Genomic DNA, 25,413 nt, shown 5'->3' on the forward strand with positions numbered 1-25,413 from the left:
CTGCTTAACCTTTTTAGGCTTCAGTTTTGTCATTTATAAGTGAGGTACCAGTCACGTGGCTTACTCATAAAGTGTCCTCTAGGGTTTCCCTCTCTTTGAGGCAGTTAGCAGAGATTTTTTTCTATTTAAATACTGGAACACCATACTAAAGGAAATAGTATTTTATTAAAACACCAAGTAGGTTCCAGAGTCACAAATATTGGTGATGTATAAAGCAAACTTGACTTAATTACATTTACCAAGTAATCATTTAGAATGACTAGACCAAATCAAATCTCATCTATTAAAAAAATGATCTGTCGGGAATGAGGACAAGACAATTTCAAGGGGGTACCTACCAAAAAAAACCACAACAAAAAAACCAAAAGCACACACAGAGATGAGCCTACACATGAGATCAAATGTGAAGGAGGCGATGTAATTTTCCACTCTGAAATTGATGGGTGGTACTGGCTCCAAAAACATCAAATCAACACATCTTTCCCACTTAACTGTGCCAGTGATTTATTTGATCTGACTGGCCTGAAAAGTGACCTCTGGTTCCACCTGCTAAAGGATGTCTGACCTCTGCCTGTGACTCATTTCAGCAGAATGGAATACTCAGGTGGAATCCTGATGAACAGCCCCAACGGTAGACTACAGGTGACACAGGGAAAGGGATTGTATTAATGTATCATAGTAATTTATTGGCAGTTTTGTGTGATAGTATATTTACTGAATGAGGCCTGCCAAAAAGATCAGGTTATAGCAGGAACACATGATTTTCAAACCAGCCATAAAATATAAATCAAATGCCTTTTCTGTCCACTGTCAGCCACCTCCACCCACTCCTTGTCCTCAGTTCTCAGACAAATTGAAGCACATGCCACAATTTGTAGAAGGAAAATCAAACTCAATTTCGCAGTACAATGAAGTGAGTTTTGGTCTTGTCATGTCCACTGACATATCGATCCCTAGAAGATTGAAAAGATCAGGATGTTCTAGGTTTTCGCTTTTATAAATAAAAACATGTAGAAATGCAATGTGTAAATGGAGGGCAATACAGCACGTATGCAGCTTTACAAAGATGCAAGAACTCCAGGGGGGCTAATGTTGTAAAACAGCGCTACGATATAAAAGTCACTATTTAAGAGGTCACATTTTCTTTCCCTTTAGAATTACAGCCTCAGAAGACAAATGGTCTCCTAATCCAGGTTCATTTAAAGTGCAGCTGATCAGTTCACAGCTAAAAGGAATTTTAACTAGAGAAGAAAAACAAAAAAACAGCCTATCTTGGCCCTTTGTAGAATTTATGTCAGATCTATAATGCCATAAACCCAACACTCTTATCAAACATTTTCTATTTAATCTGAAAGGGGACTGAGCCAAATCACTTATATGTTCACATCTGTGATTTGCAAAGTGCAGTATGTGTAGCCTCCCTGATACGTGTAAAGACCACACAGAGATGAAGCATTAAGAAATGGAACCACTTTATCACGAGGTGATGATGAAATTGTAAGAAATGCCATAAAACACCCTAGAGTCTAGTAAGCTAAATTTCTAACTGTGGAAGGAAAAAATAAAGGAATGAACCTGTGTTTTCAGGTAGGTACAATGTCACTCGTTATGACAACAAGATGATTTTCTCATTACCATTTACTAGAGAAATACTGCAAAATTCTCTGCAACTCCATGGAAGTCATTACTGCGTATTATGCGGTGCCCTGTACCTCACATAAAACTGCTGCAAACATAGCTTCGCATGCCTTTTTGGAAGGCAAACTGAGGCACAGATCGATAATGTTGCCCAAGAAAAACCACACACAGGAATTTGAGGAGGGAAAGAACTTCTTCACTGATCCTAATTTAAATGGTTTCAAACCAGAAGGAACTTCTCGTTGGGCGTGATCTTTAAAAATTACAGCGATGCCTCACGTCACCATATTCTAAAGTGATTACTTGTGGTAAGTAAAGATAAACTCATTAGTAATAACACAGTCCTTTATTGTGAAACCCAGAGAAAAATTATTTGAGGTATTTTTTTAAGCCAACAAGAGAATGACTTTACTTCTTCAATCAGTTTGACTACAGTAATGATTTTCTTAGAATTAAAATTTGTCGAAAGCTCTAAATATTTCATCTTTTAGACTAAGAAGCAAGTAGTTAATGTCACAGCTAATACATTTGTCAGTCTGCTAATTTTCTTTTTCTATTAGAATAGGTAAACATCAGCCCTTTCTTAAAAGCATACTATTTACCATGTGTCAGGAGCAATGCAGGGAGAACTTATTTGAAAATCATGAGGTAGGGCGTTATGAAATGAACAGGAACCACAGGGAGACAATAAGAGAAACAAAAAAGGGAAAGGCATTTAATAATTCACAAGTGATGGTGGGGTGTGCTTCAGGTGAGTGGGGGAGGATGGTATTTACTATGAAAAAAATAAAATCAACCCCCAAAATGCAAGCCAGAGATATTGGAAAATCTGAAAGAAAAGATAGTTTGTAAGAAATAGTTCCACTAAAAACAAAAACAACATTAAAACAAAAGAAGACTTATAAACGTGCAATGGAAATAAAAGAAAATGAGATCTTGTCCACATGACGTTAGAACAGAGAACGGTTCTTCAAATATGCTTATTATTTGAGAGAATACGTGTAGAGAGAGAAGAACAAACTCTCCTTTCCATCTTTTAAAGATATAATACACTCATTTATGCTACATTGTGCCAGATTTTGTTTAAGGCAGCTTCGGTTTTACTGTAACTAGAAGAAAACAATAACTAGTAAATAATAAAGGTTAAGTGCTTTGTTCTGCCTATTATCAGATGTTCTTTCTAAAATTAGGATCATTGGGTCATTTTGGGGTCATTTTTTGTTATTATAGATCACTTGGAGCATGGGTTGATATCCAAACCTTGTGTTCCAAACCAAATATCACTGCCACAGCAAAATTTTCATTTAAAATGGACTTTTGAATATCATTTCCATCTTTTTTCTCTGTATTACATAGTTCCTCAAAAACAAGACCTCTACTTCCAAATAAAGAGAATAGTCAACAGTATAAAGTACTATAGCACTTTAGTTTCTTGGTGTTATGAAACTGGTATTGTCAGTATAAAATAGTTAAACATCTCTAGAAGAAATGGACAAATTCTCAGAAAGGTACAATCTCCCAAGACTGAACCAGGAAGAAATAGAAAATATGAACAGACCAATTACAAGTACTGAAATTGAACCAGTAATTTAGAAACTCTCAACAAGCAAAAGTCCAGGACCAGATGGCTTCACAAGTGAATTCTACCAAACATTTAGAGAAGAGTTAACGCTTATCCTTCTGAAACTATTCCCAAAAAATTGCAGAGGAAGGAACACTTCCGAACTCACTCTATGAGGCCAGCATCACCCTGATACCAAAATCAGACAAAGATAACACACAAAAAAGAAAATTACAGGCCAATATCACTGATGAATATAGATGCAAAAATCCTCAACAAAATACTAGCAAATTGAATCCAACAACACATTAAAAGGATCACACACCATGATCAAGTAGGATTTATCCCAGGGACGCAAGGATTTTTCATATCCACAAATCAATCAGTGTGATACACCACAGTAACAAATTGGAGAATAAAAACCATACAATCATCTCGATAGGTGCAGGAAAAGCTTTTGACAAAATTCTCATCTTTCCTTATTAAAATGTGAGGGAAGAAGCCTTGTGAGAAAATGGTATTCCCCAACTCAGAATTATTTCAGATGTTTCACACTTTTTTCTTTTTATCAGTTTTAGAATGAGTTAATTTAATAGGCTTTAAAAGATTATCTTTGTTTTTGTCATTAAATGAGTTAGACATAAACTAAGAGTTACAAATGAGTTCCTAAAAGTTCAGAACCCATGCTTTCTGCAGTTAAAGAAAGGTGGGAAAAGATGCACCACTCCCTAGCTGTGTAGACTTCAATATGCTCCTTAGATGCTCTGTGTCACAATTTCCTTATCCATGAAATGGGGTTAAGAAAGCAGCAACCTCACCAAGTTTTGAGGATCACATGCCATACTACAAGTCTTCAGAAGCATGCAGGTCACATAGCACATGTTCAGTAAAGGTTAGTTATTAGTAGTAGTTGCAATTAACCTGCCGTCTATCCTGAATATGTCTCCTCCAAGATCATTTCCTTTGGTTGGTATTTCAGCGGGAAACTGAGTGTAGCCAGAAATCACCAGGCAGCATGCTCTTGACACAGGAATTTCATGAAATAAATTTTCTTGCTTCAAATTGTCCCTGTTTCAACTAGTAAAGACCTCATAGCTTTGGGGCAATACCAAGTAGCAGATTCTCTTCATGATGTGTATGTGGGATATATACGTGGGGAGTGGGAGAAGGGCTTGGACAATATAGACTTGCTTTAAATCCTAGTGTGGGCTTCTTTTTGGGCTAGAAGATCCGTCTCCTGTGAAATGAAGTCATGACCTGCAGTCACGTGTCAGAGAAGACCCCATCCTGCCCAGGCGCAACATGCAGCGTGCGTCTCAAGGGATGGAGTCCCACATCCCTCCTGTAGCCGACATCCATATGAGACACTACACGAATGGTGAGAACACCAGAGATGACTCACACAAATCTATTAATATGATGCCAGGAACAAGATATAGTCTTAATGTTAATATAAATGTAAGAGTCATAACTGCAGTCTTATTTTTCCTAGTTTAAGCAGTCACCGTGAGGTTTACGTACTAATGGAGTGACTAAAATCGCTGTGGGTATGCATCTGAGTAACAGAAACTAAAATGTATTTGTACAGTGGCCGACGGGTCCATCCAGCTGCCTGTGTCTATTAAGGGGGCATCTCTATGTACTTGGAACCATTGCACATTACTAGCTTATTCCTAATTTTGGAAGTGACATACCATCACTTCCATTGCATTCTTTGGTCACCAGACCAACCCTGGTGAAATGTGGCAGAGAACTCCTTATACCATCTACCCGAAGCCCCCATTCCCTTTTGCTTTAGAGAACCAACATCACCAAAGATTTGCCTTCATGTTTTCCTTGCAACGCTGCACTTTAACCTAAGAATGATGTCAATATTCCAAATTATTTTGAGCACTATGTAGTTCTTTATGTATCTACTTAACTAGCTACTGACCTATATTTCATCCTATCTGTTTGTTCCTCCTCTCCTCCCCCTCTTCCTCCTCCCTCTCCTCCTTCTTCTTCTTCCTTTGTCCCTCTCTGCGCCCCCTTCATCTCCCTAACCCCTAACAGAAACGAAAAGGAGCTCTGGTTCAGCCTCACTGGATACCAGCTAAGGTAATAAAATGAACACTGCACTGGGAATTAGGGACTCTGGTTCTCCTCTCTGCCATTTAACTTTCTTAGAAAGGAAACACAGAGATGTTACTTCCTATCTATCTAAGTTGTGGTTTCTCTATTTCTAAAATTAGGAAGTTAGACGCTACACTGGTCTGATATGCCTTTCTGGCCTTGGAACTCTAAAATAAGAACCCTGCAAGATGACTAATGAAAAGAACAAAGCAGAATTATGAGATTTACAGGCATTTCTCTAAAAAGTGATTTTGCAGACTTCTATACCTTTTACTCTAGTCTTGGAGTCTAGCTTTAAATCCTACAACTCACGTGGCAGACAGAAGAACTTTTCCAGTATTCTCTAGTAGGCATACCTATAGCACACATTAAAAGTACTAGACTGACATTCAGGATCAAAGAACAACTTTCCAAAGGAATGAAAGGCGCCTACAACCAGCCAGTTGCTTATAAGGCAAATACTTAAAAGCTGCACCACAAACATCAGTGAAAGACACGAGCACACTGGGCACATAATCAACGTCAAAAAAGATACATTATGTCCAGGCCTTCTCGGAACCCTCATGTACTTACGTGGAGCCACCAGGGATAGCAAAGCTTTTAAGTGTAAACAAATGGGCACTTACCTGACTGAGACAAAAGCGGTGTATAAGGGATTTTCGGTTCTATTGCACTCATCGGTGGAGGTAGCAAAGGGTTGGCGAAGCTGCGGAGTGGATGAGTTGGCCGAACACAGGCTGTGGGGATGGTTCTGCTGGGCGCCTCCTCACCGCTGGGATGCTCAGGCTGTGCTGGGGGCAACATGGGCGGCTGTTGGGTGGCTGGTCCTTCGCTCACTGCTGCAAGGGAGACAAAGAAAGCCATTCATAATCCGTGACAAAGTGGGCTTTCCCTAAGTCACCCGAAGGGGCCCTGGAGCAGTTCAGAGAGTTATGCCAGGATCTGACTAATCCATTCTTCACGTTGAGAACATTCCATCCCTCTACCCTCATATATTTAAGGGATAGGATAACACTGCCCCTTTAAACAGTAGAAATAGACCCAGTAGGACAGGGCTCTATCTTCCGGGGAGAGTAGTAAAACATACACGGCACTGACTGTATTGCCTGAATTGTCTGGGCCTTGCAATCGTAAGTGAAAAAGCGAGAAAAAAAGAGTTACTTCTCCTTTCATAAGTAGCGATGTCAGTGACATTCAATGTACCAAACCCCGCTACGGCTGCATTATTATCTACCAGCCGATATGCCAATTTTTTTAAACATGCCATGTCAACTGTCAGACAAATCAGAGTTACCGGGTGCTCAAGGCATTGCTAATAAAATGATACGAATAATAACCATTATCATTATCTTCCATAACAAAATAGAAGCACATCCAGCTAAGAAGTTATAGGAGAGATGAATCTGCTGAAACAAGTTGCCTGAATGCAGAATTGCAATTTTTCCTCTTTGGTAGCAAACATTGTAATTTTCAGTCAGATTACTATGGTTAGAGAGGTTTCACACAGCCGTTTGTGACAAGCCTTTGGCTATCTGGACAGTTTTGCATGTGGAAACACACCTTTTCTCCAGAGAACACAGTTTAGTTTGACTAAAATACTGTTTATCATGCTAAGGATGCTGTGATTTGACTTTATGCATTCATATTCAGAGTCAACAGATCCCAGTTAAATTGAAAATGAACAGAGCTGCATAGCAGGTATAAGTGTGGATGAAAGAAGAGTATTTCTGATGACTTATTTCTTTAAAAAGTGCTACTGGGTAAAGTGGAAAAAATACAGTGATAGAAGATAATGTCTCACTTTTGAAAGAGAATTTCTATGCAGGAAATATTTCAAGATAATTAGTTTGTGAGATAATTGTGAGACACCTCTCTGGGAGGCTCAGTGAGGTCAGCAAAGGGCAGAGGAGATAGAAAATCTGATAATGCTGAAGGGGGTGGAGATTAAAGATACAAAAGATCAAGATATCATATTAAAGATATGCAAAAGCGAAATGTGCCTGCAGAGGGTATTTGATATTAAAACTCATTTGTCTATATTCACAAAGCGTTAGAGGTCCTCTGGGTCACTGAGCAGGCTTCAGGCTTACCCCATTCAAAGATGGAGATGAGGAGATACAGGGCTGGCCCAGGACAGATGCAGTCACTTAGCAAATGGAACCAGAAAATGGGCAAAGACTTGATTAAAGATTTCTTCAAATATGGAAAGTGTAATCCAGCAAACTGGATAGAACTCTGAGGGCAAGAGCAGTTTGAAGAGAAGTACCTTATCTCTAGGCTAGGAAGTCCTATCGAAGATGGAGAGGAGAAACACATGCAGGTACAATCTCAAGGTTAAAGTATGGGGCTGCAAGGAAAACATTAAGGCAAATCTTTGGTGATGTTGGTTCTCTAAGGCAAAAGGGAATGCGGGCTTCAGGTAGGTGGTATAAGGAGCTAAACTGCTTTTAAGAATGTAAAGGGAAAGAGGAACATGTGTGTTCAATCAAGATGGTGTAATTAGGTGGTTGAGAGTATAGTTTTAGAAACAAAGAAAATGATGAAGGTTTTACTCCCGACTCATATTTAGGAACAAATGATCTAAAGGAACAAATGACCAACGGTCAGTTGTCCAAATAAAAATACAGTATCTCTCAGATCTAGATCAGAGAGAAGCAGCTGCAGGAACCTACAACAAGGTCCTTCTTTATTACCAAAGGGCTGGTTTTTATTAAATGGTCCATATCATCATATTAAAAATGTCTCTCCAAGAAAAGAAAGTTCACAATTTTCCTCAGAAATCTGCTGTACTTCTCTCTATTGAAGATGGACTGCAGCAAATCCATATCATATTTTGAAAACTGCTTTAGTTATTACAGAAATAATAATGTTTTGTGATGTCTTTTTCTTCATTCCTTCCTTCATATTTTCTTTTTCTATTCTTCTACATTTTTGAAATCAAATAGATCTAAGTTAAAATATTATTGTGATCATAGGTTTAATAAAACTTACATGCAAGTTTTTTAGTCTTCTAAAATTTAGTTACTTTAAAACCTCAGGCTTCACATGAATTCTGTTGACTTCAGTGAATTTTAGGGGGGAACTCCCAATTTTCTTCTCTTCAGCATATTTGAAAATAAAAATGCTGTGCATGCCTAGTCCTCCATTCCCAAGTTTTCAGCTGGCCACCATGATTCCCACTGGGAACATCACAATGTGGTTCTTGACTTTGAGAGAAGTAATGGTGGCTTGATATCAATGGACCAGCTCTTTAGCAAAATCAATACTTAGTACCACATAGTGAAAAGGAACGTGCCTAATGCAATGTGCTAGGTGGAATGGGAGGGTCCAGCCTCAACACTGAATGTATCAGTAATGCATAAGGGACTGTTTTTGTTTTGTTCAAAACGTTAATTTTGCTTAATACCTAATACAATGGACAAGGTACAGGTTTTCCATAGACAATTCATAATGCTTATATTTTACATAGAGCAAAAAAAAAAAAAAAATGCCTTTTAGAAATGGCTGACATCTAAGGCAGTGAAAAAATTCTCAGACAAACACAATAGCAACTGCTCCACTGGAAAAGCTCTCATTTCAGATGAGCCTGTTTGGCCAGTTCAGGTGCCAGCTTCAGGACACCTATGTGAAACAGATTTGCTCTGTGACATGACATTTAGCTGTACTAAGAGCTCTAAAAGCAAAGAAAACCTCCTTTCGCCCACGAAGTGCAGCTTCCCTGCAATTCAGACAGTAAAGTGAGAATCAAATATGTACTGGCAAGGCACTCCTTTTCAAATGATGAAATAGTAGGAATTCATTGTACAAATAGCATACAATTACACAGCAGAGTCAAATCTCAAGGCACTTTATAATAATTAATGTCAACACATAAATAATTGCTATGGAATAACTGGCAAAAATATTGCAAAAATGGAAGTGAGGATTTTTTCTTCCATCTAAAATTGCAGTATTTGAAAGAAATACAGCACTCATAACTCTAAGCAAAGACACTTCAAGACTCGAACATTTTTAGGAACCAAATTCACTCATTAATCTCAGAAGAACAAGATCATGCAATAATCCTAAGTAACCCCAATTCCTCACAGTTCGGATTTTTTTTAAAAGACCCGAGAGAAAAATTCATGAACTCTACTGTGCTGATCTTATTTAGGTCAACTTCCATTTGTTAATTGATTTCCAGTTTGGCGGAGAGGCGGGGCAGAAAAATAACATGGATAAAGTTGACCAGCTTTCTCACCAAGACCATGCCGACACTGAAAACAATAGTGGAAATCATCTACTCTTCTCTAGTACCTGTTTCAAAGATGAGGAAATGGGGGCACTGATTTTATACTGATTTGTAGAAATGAGACCTCAAGATGATTATTTGAAGTTTTCAAAATATAGCACTTTTCCTTGTTCCCCAAAGGCCAGTTACTTTGCCTATTGAGGCTAAGAGCAGAACTGCAGCGCATTAGTAGGAAGAGGAAAGATTTGTCCATCATGACTGTATAAAGCTTTATCCATGGATCACCAAATATGTGTTATGCAAATGTACTTTAACCTATATCTTTCCTTTCCTTATGGGAGGGGAGAAATTCAGCTTTATTTGTGTCTTCAGAAAGCAGCAGTCTTCGGGGGCAGAGTTTTAGTGATTCATCTCTCAAAGTCAAAGGTCTTTCTGATAACTTTTGAGGAAGGAGAGTTGCCCCATTTCACACAGTCAAATGCTTCGTTTCCTGTGTGTGCCTTTCACTGTTTTTCAAGGTGACTAATAAGACATCTCCAGCCAGAGGCATGAAATGTTTTCTGCTTGAGAGAGAACAGGGATGTTTAGTGTTCTCCAAGGCATTTAGAAACTGATACTGAATGACTGGAAGTTAACTGTTTCTGACAATGATTTAGAGAATATTTAGTTTCCTAGAAAAGAGGATGCGTTGTTTTTTTTCTTTTCTAAGCAAGCACTTAGAAACACATATTAGTTCCTATACCTTTTGCATTTCACATAGCTTTGGTCAAAAAGTACTTGAAGAATGACTGAGTATATATTTTAAAAACATGTGAAATCTTGGCCAGGAGTAGAATGCCTATGCCTGTTAATTTTAGATGAGAGTCAAGAATTATTAAACTAAGAATTCTGTTAAGAATCTTTTATTTGCATAACTTTCTATAATAGTTACATTATCTATTCTATGTTTGTATTATATATTATGTAATAGTTACATAATTAAATTTATTTAATAATCCTTACTTTTAAATAAATTAACAAAATTAAAAATCTACTAAGGAGACTAAATTTTTCTCCCTTCCTTCTTCCCTCCCTCCTTTCCTTCTCCCTCTCTCTTTTTTTTCTTTCTTTCTTTCTAATAGACCTTAATTTTTAGAGCAGTTTTTAGGTTCCTAGCAAAATTGAGTGGAATATACAGAGATTTACCCTCTGACCCCAGATATGCACAGCCTCCCCACAATCAAAATTTTGCACCAGAGTCATCCATGAGATTAATCACAGATATAAACAAATCTGTGGTCCTTAACCACGGATGAAAACAAATTTTATACTAGCTCATTTATTGTTTTTATTTTTTTCACTGAAATTTAACTTTTGGCATCAAAGAGTAAATGGGATGCTGGATTTTCGGAAGGCGATGATGCTTTTAAAAATGGAAAAGAATCTACAGGAACACCCATGAATAAAATAGCTAATTGGTAGTTTTAAACAAAGTAGTGAACTTTGGCTGTCTCAGTCTTGCTGGAATGAACCAATAAAAGCCGTTCTTACACTTTCTTTTAAAGTTAGAGAATATAAATGAAATCAAAAGAAAGCAGTAAACAACGAACCAATGAGGAGAAAACCAAACTAAAACTATAAACCTCTCTTTTCTGTTGGGGACAGTTCATTTCAGAAGTTGAAGAAGGGACTTGTGGGTTCTGAATTCTTCAACTGGAATCATCGTCCTAGTTGTCTGGGGATTCGGAAATTTTGGGTTGTTGGACTTCTCACACCTTTCATATTTAAATTCATTCAGTATGGTTTGGGGGGCTTTTTTCTTCAAGTTTTTGCACACAACTCTATTCTCTAGACATGATGTGCAGTGAGAAAAAGAAAAATAAATATAATTATCTGTTGGTAGATTCCTAATGCCTTTTAATTCTAACCTTGTTACATCTAGATGATTTATGATTTCTTAGAGCTGTCCCTGTTGAGTTGGAAAAAATATAGCTACCCCACAAATATATTTTATTGCTGTTACCATCTTATCTATTACGAAATATCCCATCTCACAGGAGCTGCTGAGTCACCCGTTCGTAACAAGGAGGAGAATGCCATAAAATAGATTTTAAAATGCTGTGCTTGAAGAAAAAAAAAAAGCCAAATGGCACAGGAAAAATCACCAGGGTATATATAATAGCTTGAGATTCTTTCTCCATTCCTACATTCCTTGAAACAAATGAAATACTACTCTCAGGATACAAAATCAATATACAAAAATCAGTTGCATTTTTATATGCTAACAGCAAACTATCAGAAAGAGAAATTAAGAAAACAATCTCATTTACAATAGCATGAAAAAGAACAAAATACTTAGGAATAAATTTAACCAAGGAGGCGAAAGAGCTCTACACTGAACACTACAAGACTTTGATGAAAGAAACTGAATAAGCTACAAAAGATGTAAAGATAGACTCTGTTTATGGATTGGAATAATTAATATTTGATGAATTGATGAAAGAAGACTTTGATGAAAGAAATTGAACAAGCTACAAAAGATGGAAAGATAGACTGTGTTCGTGGATTGGAAGAATTAATATTGTTAAAATTACTACCCAAAGCCATCTATATATTCAATGCAATCCCTACTGTAATTCCAATGTCATTTTTACAGAAATAGAGAAAAAAATCCTAAAATTTGTATGAAATTCTGAATAGCTGAAAGCAATCCTAAGGACAAAGCTGGAGGCATCATAGTTCCTGATTTCAAGCTATCCCACAAAACTATAGCAATTAAAACAGTATAGTATTAGCATAAAACAGACACAGACCAATGGAACAGAATTGAGAGCCCAAATAAATCTCCACATATAAAAATCAACTAATATTTAACAAGGAATCCAATAATATATCATGGGGAAGGAAGAGTCTCTTCAATAAATGGTGGTGGGAAAACTGGATAGTCACATGTGAAAGAATAAAACTGAACCCCTATCTGGTACCATCTGCAAAAATAAACTCAAAATGGATTAAAGGCTTGAACATAAGACCTGGAACCGTAAAACTCCTGAAAGAAAACTTAGACATTTTTTTGATTGGACACCAAAAGCAAAGCTAACAAGAGCAAAAATAAGCAAGTGGAACTTCATCAAATTAAACAGCTTCTACACAGAAATAAAATGAAAAGGTAAGGGGAGAAAATTCTTACAAATCAAACATCTGATAAGTGGTTAATATACAAAATATATAAAGAACACATACAACTCAACAGGAAAAAGACAATGTAATTAAAAAATGGGCAGAGGAACTGAATGGATATTATTCCAAAAAGGGAATATAAAAGACCAACAGATAGATGAAAAGGTGCTCAACATCACTAATCATTAGGGAAATGCAAATCAAAACCACAATGAGATACCACCTCACATCTATTAGAATGGCTAAAATAAAAAAAACAAGAGCTAACAAGTCTTGGCAAGGATGTGCAGAAAGGAAAACACTTTTGCACTGTTAGTAGGAATATAAATGAGTGCAGCCACTATAGAAAACAGTATGGAAGTTCCTTAGGAAATTAAAGATTGAACAATCATATGATCCAGTCATCCTACTTCTGGGTGTAGCCAAAGGCAATCAGGATATCAAAGAGATATCTGCACTCCTGTGCTTTTTGCAGCATTATTCACAACAGCCAAAACAGTGAAAAAGCTAAGTTTTTGTCCAGGATGAATGGGTAAAGAAGATGTGAGATATGTATCTATCTATATTTATATTTATATCTGTATCTATATCTACATCTACAGCTACATCTCTCTCTCTCTCTCTATCTATCTATCTATCTATCTATCTATCTATCTATCTATCTATCTATCTATCTATCTATCTATATTATTCAGCCATGAGAAAGAAGGACATCCAGCCATTTGCAACAACATAGACAGACCTTGAGGACATCATGCTGAATGAGATAAGTCAGACAGAGAAAGACATACATTATATAACATCACTTATATGTGGAATCTAAAAAAGCCAAACTCGTAGAAATAGAAACTAGAATTATGTTCACCAGGGGCTGGGGGTTGAGAGAAGAAGGGAGATATTGGTCAGAGTACAAACTTCCACTTATAAGATGAATAAGTTCTGGGGATCTAATGTACAGCATAGTGATTATAGTTAATGATACTGTATTATACACATGAAAGTTGCTAAGAGAGTAGCTCTTAAATATTTTTATTACAAAAAAGAAATGCTTATTATGTGACATGATGGGGCTGTTGGCTAAGGTTATGGTGGTAATCATTTTGCAATACATAAGTGTATCAAATCAACATTTTGTACACCTTAAATTTATACAATGTTAAATGTCAATTATATCTCATTAAAACTGGAAATATACATACATAGAAACAGATGAAATACCACTCTGGGAATTTTTCATTTCCAGCAACTATTTCTTAAAGATGAAAATGTATCGCTGAACTGATTTAATAAAGAGAGCTTTCATACAGTTATTGGTTATAAGGAAAATCGATGAGACATCTTTAGTTATAACCAACAGACACTTAAATAAGAATGTTGGAGGACAGTCACTTGCTTATTAACTTCCCAGTTAACAGAACAAATTAATTTCAAGCACCCATCACATCACTGTTTTACTGAAGCAGTTAATCTTTGTTTCCCCATGACTCCCCATACTGTCAGTGCAATGGACTATGGAAAGACTCCTAGAAAATCAGTCCAAAAGCATGTACCTAGGGTCCAAAAAAACAGACGATGCTGGAAAAGAAAATTCTAGTACACAGGTTATAAGTATATCAATTTTTCCAAAGGATAAGAACACCAAAATGCTACACACTTGACAAGACATCCTTGGTATTACTCATTTGTTCTCAGTAAAAAGAAAGGAAAATGCAATACACTAACTTTTTCCGGCTCCGAAACCTCGGTCCACTGACAGTGTAGGGAACGGCACAGGCCGGAGGGTGAACTGCGGGTGGGGGTATGCACACGTGGGCGATGGAAGGATTCCTGGGTACTGGGCACTTTCTAGGGTTGGCACAGGGATGGCACTCACGACAGCTGCAAAACAAAGATGTTATCGTTAGTATGTATAATTCTATGCACGCACCTAACAAGCAAAAAGGAAACGGCTACATTTTCACATCTTCAAATCCATGCACGTCTTCACAGTACCATGTAGGTTCCTTTACTTACCTCTCTTTCCAGAAAGTCCCTTTCTTAGCTCAGAAGAGATAACTCACTCTTTAAGAATCTTACCAGGGAGCATTACCCTGAGGTTTAAAACTTTTCATGGTTTCAAACAAGGAAATGATTCATCAGCCATCATAAAGCCATCTTAAGGCTTCCTGGCTTCTATTTAGTTTAGTTTAGTTTTTGTTTTAGTCTTTCTCCTAGGCAAGAATGATGACATTAGAAATACTGTGTTGTTCAGAAATGGAATATATTATATAGAGTGGGCTAAGAAAATGGGAATTTTCTATTAATTCCGTGAAAGAGTGTAATGCTTTGGAGATCTATAGTCTGGAGAGAGAATAGCAAGTTATAGTCTAAATAATCACACAAAGGATTTATATTTAAATAGAAAGAAAATACTTTCAAACAGCCAAAATGGTAGTACAACTTAGTGACACATTAATTTAAATGCAACTGAATGGTTTCTGTGAATACCAAACATGTTTTAAGTTATATTGACTTAAACCCACAGATGATATCTTACACAATATTTTCTAGGTTTAGTGAGCATTGTTCCATTCCATTATTCAAATATCTGTTCAATTATATCTTATTATGAAATATTTACTCTAAGTGTAGTCAATCTCCATCTTATAAAATGTTTAGTATTCCCTACCTCTCATTAACTAAAAATAAAAATTAAGCTAGCTACGGGTATGATCAATTTCAACAGTATATTTCTGTGTATAAAATTAATGAAGTTATTTCTGTTATATACTTGATTTTTTATTTAATTATACCCTAATGTCAATTGCTGGAGTTCAGCATGCACAGCAGTGTACATTTACCAAAGGAAAATCTTTTTTTTTAATCACATCCCTCTTACGAAAGTAATTTCATCATCAAGATACAGATTATCTTGCACTATTGTTAGAAACAGATTTTAAAAACATTTTAACTTAAAAATGCAGATTAATTACATTAAATACATAACACTTTAAAATAAAAAGACTGCTTCTAGTAAACTAGCTCTTAAAACTGCATTCGAGAATTTATTTTTCAGTTTATTTATAACACTTCTTAAAGTGCCTATTAACATGTTTAATTGAAAAACGAAGTTGGGTTTTTTTCAGATAGAAAGTTTTGACTGACCGGTTTGACAATGAAGACTAACTCTTTTTTCAGTTGGTTAAGTAATGGTTGTTTTATCTGAATCGAATAAAAATACATATTAATTATTTAATGGGATAAAACATTTTTTCAAAAAATTATGTTAGTAAAGACATAAGTGATATTTCAATGTTTCCAATCCTGTCTTAGTATATTGTATTACACAAAGTACCTCTAAGTGAAAAAAATCTGCATATGCATTTTATAATTACTTTCTAAGTCTTAGTAAAGCTTTTTACTGTTGTATCTCCTAGAAAATTAGAAAGTAAGTAACTTGAATGAGTAATAAATACCTTTGAAATTTAGGTAGTTTCTAAAACTTTTACTTCCAGAAAAATTGAAGGAAGACATTATCTAGTTGTTTACTGAAATACTATTAAAAGTAACTTTGGGCCTTCTCTGCAGCTCCGTAGCCAGGGGTGGAAGGAAGGCGCAGATGAAACCCCAAGTCAGCCCCCGCGCTGCCCTGTCCCACCGTCTCATCTCTCCCCCCTCGGTTCTCAATCTCACCTCTTCATCTTGCCTGTGATGTCTTAATCATGTCCATGGCAACCAAATGTGACCTCAGACACAGGCTAGAAAGCCAGAAAAAATGGATTAACTACCACCACAGCAATCGGATCCTCACAGCACTGCAGGCTATGATTGGAGCCCTGAGGGTCAAGTCCAACCAGTAATTTATTTCTTCTGAATGTGCAGAGCACTGGCATTCTCCATGAAGAAGAGGCAACACTGAGTAGTGGACAGCAGTTTCTGGCGTTTCTCAGCTCTCAGCGTACCCTTGTGACTTGCTCATGACACCGTCTGTCTGATCACAGAGCAAAACCACTGTCTGCTCATTGGTATCCAATATTGGTACTCAGTTCTGCTTAGTCTCACTTGATTCCAGAAGATACAGTAGAGAATTACACAGAATCACCACCTACCAGAGTGCTCTGTTGAAGCAATATGAGAACTTTGTTCTTGAGTTACAGCAGTCGTTTGGTGAGCCCACAAAACAGGAAATGAACCCCTTGATGAATGCTAAGGTTGACAAAAGGGACAACTTCTCTCAGCAGGATGCCACTACTTTCCAGCTCCTTGCTCAAAATCTGAGATACAATGAAACCAATCAGAGTGATCACTTCCAAGAGGAACTAGCTGACTCCATTCAGGCTGAAGTAAGTGGCACAGATCTGATGGACAATCTCCCAGACCTTATCACTCAGTGTATTCAGTTGGATAAGCAACGTAGTGACAGGCCAGAGCTCCTGCAGCCAGAGGCCCAGATCCCAGTGTTGGCTTCCCTGATCTCCAGCCCCACAGGTCCACCACCCAAGGAAGACCCTATACAGCTTCGAGGAAGCCAGCTGCCTCTTACTCCAGCCAAACGAGCCCGCCAGCAAGAAACTCAGTCATGCCTCTACTGCAGCCAGGCTGGTCACTTCACAAGAGATTGCCTTGCCAAACGTTCTCGAGCTCCAGCAAGGATAAATAACCCAGCTCACCAGTAAGAGGAGCCCAGGCAGGTCACATTGTAAACTTATACCCCTCTCACCTCCAGCCTCATTGATTTATACCCTGCATTAACATTTAAAATACAGATGGGGAACTGGGATACCACTTTACAGTCATGAACTCCTAGGCTTCTGAGAATTTAAACAACCAGATCTTGTTCATTTGGTGACCCATCACTAAACTTGATAAAGCAATGATGAAAACAATTCCCAGGCACTTTATACAGTTGGGACTAATTTCCCAAGTGTACTGACAGCCTGCAGGAAAAACTCTGCCCAGTCTGACCCAGTGGAAACCACCCTGGAAATACATTGGGAACTCCATCCCCCCCGATAGGTGATAGATACCTGGGTTGAGTTTGTTGGCCCAAGGCCTTCACCCTTACTCTCATTGGTCTGTATCCTAGTGCCCTGTTGGTTTAGGACTCTTGGCTGAAGTCCCAGTTGCATTTCCATATCCTACCAACATTTTCCTACTAGAGGCTGAATCCTGCTCCACCTACTGACTAGAGTCCAGCTTAACACAAACCAACCTTCATGGAGACACAGCTATGCCACCTTTTCATACAGCTATATATTTTGCTACTATTTAAAGACTGCTGCTTGCTCAAAAGTAATCTCTTGGCTATTGACAAACTAGATGGTATGGCCCTTTGAGCAGTCTGCTTGGAACTTTGGGTCCACTTCTTTGAGAGTTAGCCCTTCAGGCAGGTATATGTTTTTAGCCAAGCCCTAGCTTTTCTCCAACAACCTACTTCAGGTTCCAGCATGCCTTATGGCCAAGTCAAAATGCTCTAGGATAATGACCTCTAACAAGTATTTAGTGTGTCCCATCATAATTACTGTGTCTGAAGCATGTCCCTGCTGCCTTAGACAGGGAACCTGGCTAACTAAATCTCCACTGAAGACTGAGGATCAGGCCCTTCAGTAGTTTCTGACTCTAGAGGCCTCAGTGTGGTCACCATCTAGGATCCCTGCTCATTGATGCTAAGCCCTACCCTTATGGACCACCTCTGGGGACCTTCACCTAGTTGAGGCTCTTGAAGAGCAATTAATGGCAGACAGTTTTCTGAACCATCTCACATTTCAAATCCTGGGGCATATTCATCAACACCATCTGCACGTAAAACTCACGAAATGGGGGTATGATTGCTTGTGTTGTACTTTTGGCATACATTAACTCTGTGTATGGATTCCTAATGCTTCTGAGCAAAAGTAATGCTATGCTGAAAAGGTAAAAAATCCCTAAAATGTTAAGGATATACAGTGATAATTGGTGTTTTCTGGTAATTACCTGCTCTTTATTCCCTGCTTCTTAGGGCTGATGTATGTCCCCATAATGGATTTCCTGAAGTAAAATCAGCAATTCCATATTTCCTAGCAGCCATCAAGGCCTCTCAGAACACGAAGCGCCACTGTAGTTTGGCCTGGAGAATTATGCTTTGACAATACCTAAACTCAGCTAGGACCTTATTACTCTTATCCTATAGCACTAACAAACAGATATCTTTTCACCCATCAGTGCCTCACTAACCACTGTGCTAATTCTTATTTGTATTCGCGAGGAGTCTCCTTTATTAACAGCTTGCTATATATCCACCTTACTCCATATGCTCTGACAACTAGGAGACCTGAATGCACATATTTCAATTGTGGTAAGAAATTCCCACTAGTGTACTGGGATTGTATGAGATCCTCTAACGGATCTCTATTTGAACTTTAAGTGACTCTGGTATTACCTGCAGGTGTCCTGATCTAGTACCACCAATTCTATAATAAAGGACTAACCCAAAAAAAAAAAAAAAAAAAAAAAAAAGTAACTTTGTATGAGAGTTCACAGAATAATTCTGGCATGTAATTTGGAAGGAGTTTGAATCTTTGAATGATAGCTATAAAAATCTCATTGTTATTGCACTTGCTCATACTTAATGCAAACAAGGTTTCTCAATGTTTAGATCAAAAAGAGAAAACATCGGAATAGAATTTATGCAGTAAGTAATGTTCATCCACGAATACATGCATTAGTTGCACAAAAGAAGCATCTTTCATGTCATTAAGTGATAGAATTCTAACACAATCTTATTTTATATACAATTGTGCAGAAATACTAATTGTAATGTTAACACACCGAGAAGAAAAATAATTAGCAGTTAAAAACTTGTGGTCACATAAGTTTATAATATAAATCTAACATCTCAGTTTATAAGAATATTATGTTTCAAAGAAATAAGATAGGTGATCGATCAAAGATAGTCATAAAAACAGATGACAACTGTATATTCTGTGGGGAAAGTGAATTGTAGGTACTAGTTCAAGGAAAAAATGAGGGATACAACTTTTCTCTGTAAAAGGGAGCTTCCTCATGTATTTTGTAAATGGATGATGTGGGTATCATATTGCTATGGTATTTTTATACTTCTGGCTTTATTTGAAAGAGTGGAATACCAGAAAAATTACATATTTCACAGATACTTAACTTATAATATTGTAAATGTTAAGTTAAAACTGTGTGGTGATACAAAGCTTTTCTAAATTATTTTTGGGAGGACTCGAATGAAAAACTGAGATTATTAAATGATATATAGCATCATAAATGAAGATGCTTTATAATCTATAAAATATTTTATAAAGAGTAAATTGTGGCTATACAAACATATGAACAGACTTTAGAAAAGGGAAAAGAAATAAAATGACAAGGAAACTTTTAAGAAGAATCAGAAATTCAAATCAGATACTAGCCAAAATAATTATAAATTCCCCAAAGGAAAAGGTTATAATTTTATAGTCTTTGTGTCTGTCAAAGTATGGTGCTGGAGATACTTCCTATTTTTCAAGTGAGTTAATAAGAAAGATTTTCTAGAAGTAATATTTAGAAATCTGTCATTTTAACCCATTGGAGATTTTTTACATGGTTTGATGTATTATTTAGTATCCTGATGTGTATAGTTACTATGTTACTATAGTAATAATAATGATAATAATAATAGATTTGAATACATTTGTAAATAAGAGTCATATAATAACGTAAAGTCCGTATTCATATAACTCAAAATCTCAGTCTCTGAAGCAGTTAATTTAATGAATTCACACATCTTACTGATCAAAATGAGATCACTGCATAGTCATTAAGGTTGACTGCCAAATTGCAAAGCCTTTCCTGTGTTGACAATTTTTACTCATAAATAAATGTGACAATGATAGTCTCCTTTAGAGGCGGAAGGCACCCACTTGACAAATTGCGCACCTTTCTAATCAATATTGTTATGTGAATTTAACCAATCTTTTAGAATACACTTAGAAAAAAAAGTCATAAATATCTCCTGTTTCGAGCTGAATAAATTTGAATAGAGAAACATAAAATAATTTGGCAAGCCACAGATTCTGTATAAGTTAGAAAGCTGAGAGAACCCAAGAGACTAAATTTATATTCCAGCTCCAAGTCTTTCATTACTGAAGAAAAGAAATTTTACTTTTCATGAGTTCTGCATTTTGACTACTGACCTGGGTACAAAAGGTTTGCAAATAATAGAAGTTCTTTAAAAAATAATAAATCGGTTGTATGTCTCTGCACCTCAGAAATTCTCATTCTTCTATACCCTGACATGAAATAGAATAGTCAGTATTCCAAAGCTTTGGTTTTGAAGTATTTTGATGCATGATTCATTTCTAAAACGGCACAGACATCTACCCTTACTTATAAAACTGTTGTTGTGAAACTAATCATTCGGAAATAAGTTGGATCCAACACTGTGTATTGAAGTGCATTTTGGTATTTTCCCTCTACATGTCAGTTTTGAGAGCCAGAAACACACACACATACACACACCCTCACACTACAATTCAAGGCATTCACTGCACGGCTCTGTTTATGTAAAACAGCTCAGAGAGAGATATCATCAAGCATTTTCAATAAATCTCTGCTTTGTGGCTGACTATGACTAGAAATCTGTTCCGACACAGCTTGCTGACAATTGAATTTATATGTCATACTGACACACAAAGGTTTTTCAAGTGGAAATTCCCTCACCAAATTAGTTAGTGCCCTGAACAGGGCATGTTGATATTCAAAAACTTTGACAAGATTTTAAAAAATGTTAGCACTAAACGTGACTGATAGGAAATCTAAAGTAGAGATTTTATTTTTAAAGCTACAATTTTAAGAAATAAAGCTCTCTGTAGAGATTTCTCACCATGATACTTGACAGATTTGAGAGATTTGTTGAGGAGGAGAGGTGGACAAACAGAAGAGTAAAGATAATATTTTGAAGAGCAAAGAGTTTAAGTCAAATGATTTCTCATTCTGCTTCTCTTTAGCATCTCTTTATATCGGCAATGGCCTATATATACTCTGGACTATTTGGAAATGTAGTGTCTATAGCCCTTGATAAATACTCTAATTTCCTTCACATTTTCAGGTGTCCTTTAACAAGCAATTGTCACTGGATGGCCGCCACAAGTATCCACAACCTCCACCTTTAGGAAAATAGCAAACATTCACAATGACGTGTTCTGCAGTTATTAATTTTTAATTTTTTAACATCTTTATTAGAGTATAATTGCTTTACAATGGTGTGTCAGTATCTGCTCACAGTGGTAAACAGCCCAAACTGAGGTCAAACTGCCTGGGTTCACTATCCAGTTCTGCCACTTGGTAGTGAATAAATGTCACAGCCAGTATCTAAGATACCTCCCACTGATTCCCTCCTCATGTCTTCACATCCCTATTGGAGTTTCCTGCCACATTTCACCAGGGTTGGTCTGGTGACCAAAGAATGCAACGGAAGGGATGGTATGTCACTTCCAAAATTAGGTTAAATGAGATTTCTCTCTCTCTCTCTCTCTCTCTCTCTCTCTCTCTCTCTCTGATAATTCACTCTGGAGGAAGCCAGGAGTCATGTCTTGAGGCAGAACTGCCTGGCTAAATCACTCCTGTATTCCTGACCCTCAGAAGCTGTTGAAAAAAATAAATGGCTGTTTTATGTTGTTACATTTTGGGGGTAATTTGTTATGCAGTAGTGGATAACTATACATTCGCTTGAGAGGGTATATATGCTCTCTGTTTCTTGGTTTTCTCATCTGTAAAGTGGAGATGATCATGGTACCAACTTTATGGTGTGGTTCTGAGGATTAAAGAGATTATCCACATGGAAGTGCAGCAGGGTGAGGGGTCAGGAGTCAGCACTGTGGAAATATGGGTTATTGATATTAATCTGCTGGGTTCCTATAGATCTGCCCCAAGACTGAGCTGAATACCATTCAATAGGAAGTATTGTTAAAACAACCTTCTTATATGTCTATGACTTTGATTATGGTGATGGTTTCATGGGTGTATGCATATATCTAAACTTAGTAGATTTGTATAAATTAAATACGTACAGTTATATATATATATATGTTATATCTCAATAAAACTGTTTAAAAGTAAGTAAAAGTTTAAAAAAATATGACCACTTAAAATATAAGCCAAACTTTTCCAAAGATACTGACAATTATTGCCATTATAGTTCTATTAAAATGCTAATTAGTTCTATTAAAAAATACCATCTTACATTTGAAAGAGGAGTACATTAAGTTAGAGGAAACTAAATAGTGTTTTTTTAACTCAAGTTTGAACCTGAGGGAAGTACGACACTGTAAGATTTATGAGATTAGAAAGAAAAGTTCTTTCTCTGGAGGAAGAAAATAACTGGAATTATGATTATAAAATCAACCTGGTTCAAATTCTCGTTCTGTCATTTAGGAGCTAAGGGAAGGCTCTTAGTTTATCTAAATCTATCCAGCCAGCCCACTTTTCATGTGGTTTTCACACACTTTACAAGATGAGATACGATGTGGAGGTGACTGGACTAGTGACTGCCACAGGGCAGCTATGAAAACGTCCTAAGAGCAAATGTGAGCAGGGAACCTTAAGACCCTCACAGCCTCCTGCAGCCTTCACTCACTTCTCAAATGAGATATGGCTATGAAGTCCAGAAATCTGAAATAGTTGTGAACATCTGAGAGTACATTTTGACACCAAGGACATCAGACAGATGAGACTGCAGGAAAAGTAGACTCTGATCTGGGGCTAGAGGACTCCTTTGAGATGAGCTTGAGGCATCACACAGCTTCCTTCTCTGCAGACCAGTGACTTTCCCAGGACACTGTAAGCCCATCTGCTTTAATCTTTTACAAGTTACCCCAGACCGCCCAAAAGACTTGACTCAGATGAGAAAGATCCTGGAAGAAAAGATAGTGCATTTTGCTGTAGAAACCTCTAAGATGTTAGGAATTTAAGGAAGAATTGGGTGACATAAATCTGAAAAAGTGAGGAATCTTCTAGTCCATCCATGTCGCTGCAAATGGCAATATTTCATTTTTTTATGGCTGACCTAGAGAACATTATACTTAGTGAAGTAAGTCAGACAGAAAAAGACAACTACTACAAGATATCACTTATATGTGGAATCTCAAAATAATACAAATAAATCTATATACAGGACAGAAACAGACTCATAGACATAGAAAACAAACTTATAGTTACCGAAGGGGAGAGGGAGGGAGGGACAGATTAGGAGTGTAGGATTAACAGATACAAACTACTATACATAAAGTATGTAAGCAACAAGGATTTACTGTATAACACAGAGAGTCATATTCAATATCTTGTAATAACCTATAATGGAAAATAATCTAAAAAAAAACTGAATCACTTTGCTATACGCTTGCAACTAACACACTATTGTAAATCAACTATACTTTTAAAAAAAAGCAACAGATTTTTTATTTTTCATATTGCTCTAGGAAACCTTTCTAAAAGCTAGAGTACCTTTTGTACTCCATCATTCAAAATTCTTCCACCAACTCTTTGTCAGGTCCCTTCTGGATTATTCCTATATCTCTGATAATCAAGCTATTTTTTGCCTTGTAAAATCCTCCCTACAAACACAATTCTGTATTCCTCATATGTACCATCTTGAACTTAAAGGCCATGTTTTGACTGTGTCTGCACAATCTTACTGACCTGCTGATTTGGATATCCAGTGGAATTAATCCAGTAATCCAGTGTAATCCAGTGGAATTACTAATCAACAAACTTTATATAAAAATCATTTGCTTGTAGAACTATCAAGAAACAACCTCTGTGCTTTCAACCCATATTTAGTAACAACTGTTATACAAAGTCATTTACACAGCACTGTGGGAATTATGGGGATACATAAAAAATAGTCCTTCTGCAGAAATTCATAGTAACAGGAGGAATGAAATATAACGTTCAAGACTCAAAGAATACAAACTGATCGTAATAAAGTTATCAAATATTGGTTGGAAACATATACTAGGTAATGATATCATTTCTAATGCAAATTTAAATGAGCTCTGAACTTTCTGCACCTTGCCACTGCTCCCACAGTTCTGAAGAGCTGAAAATTTGTATGCACCTGTGTTTATGGTACCAAAAGAATTGTTTGCACTTATTACTCTTAAGGAAGCATTCTTGGTCAGATGCGGGAATCCACAAGGTGAAGGAATAAATGTTCCAGAAGCCCGTTGAGCTGGGACCAGTCTTAAGACACTGGCTTCTCACACCACGTATGTAACGGTCAGACAAAGATTCTGATTTGAAATCAAATATTTCAGAGGTTAGGAAACTGGACTTTCATAGGCCAGACTCTCCCAGTGTCCATCTGTGCACAAGAGAACCTCTGGTAATACAGCACCTCAAGCTAAGAGAATTCCAGTTTTTAAAATCTTGCTTTTTCTCATGCGGCTTTATTTTACTTTTCAATAGCTTCTTTGTTTCAGTTTGAGTTCTGCAGTCAAGTGATTAAAGCAGATAGTGGGAATGGGGAAAAAAAAGAGTTGGCGCTCACAGGGAATGTTCTAGAAAGCCCCCACACCAGTAGCCACAGCAGCATCCAAGCTATCCCCAAAGCAAAACTGTATGCTTTTCTTTGCCTCAGTCTTTTTAATAGCCTCTAGTTTAACTTTTTGAGATTTCTTTTTTTTAAAGGCGAATTTTACAGTTTTCCCTCAAATATTTACTAGGAAAGAGAAAACTGAAAAAAAAAATG

General features: G+C 36.9%; 1 protein-coding gene across 1 annotated transcript in view; it reads right to left on the minus strand.

Moving 5' to 3' along the window:
- The window catches only part of DCC (DCC netrin 1 receptor), a gene marked incomplete at both ends in the record, with an annotated part of 1,161,813 nt that overhangs the window by 48,267 nt on the left and 1,088,133 nt on the right, over window positions 1–25,413 (minus strand). Inside the window, 2 exons of the mRNA XM_082853095.1 lie at window positions 5,938–6,150; window positions 14,424–14,579. Coding sequence (XP_082709221.1) covers window positions 5,938–6,150; window positions 14,424–14,579 — 369 coding nt within the window. The remainder of the gene's footprint in view (window positions 1–5,937; window positions 6,151–14,423; window positions 14,580–25,413) is intronic.

Source organism: Leucopleurus acutus, assembly GCF_964270905.1.
Source record: "Leucopleurus acutus genome assembly, chromosome: 13".
Taxonomy (NCBI): domain Eukaryota; kingdom Metazoa; phylum Chordata; class Mammalia; order Artiodactyla; family Delphinidae; genus Leucopleurus; species Leucopleurus acutus.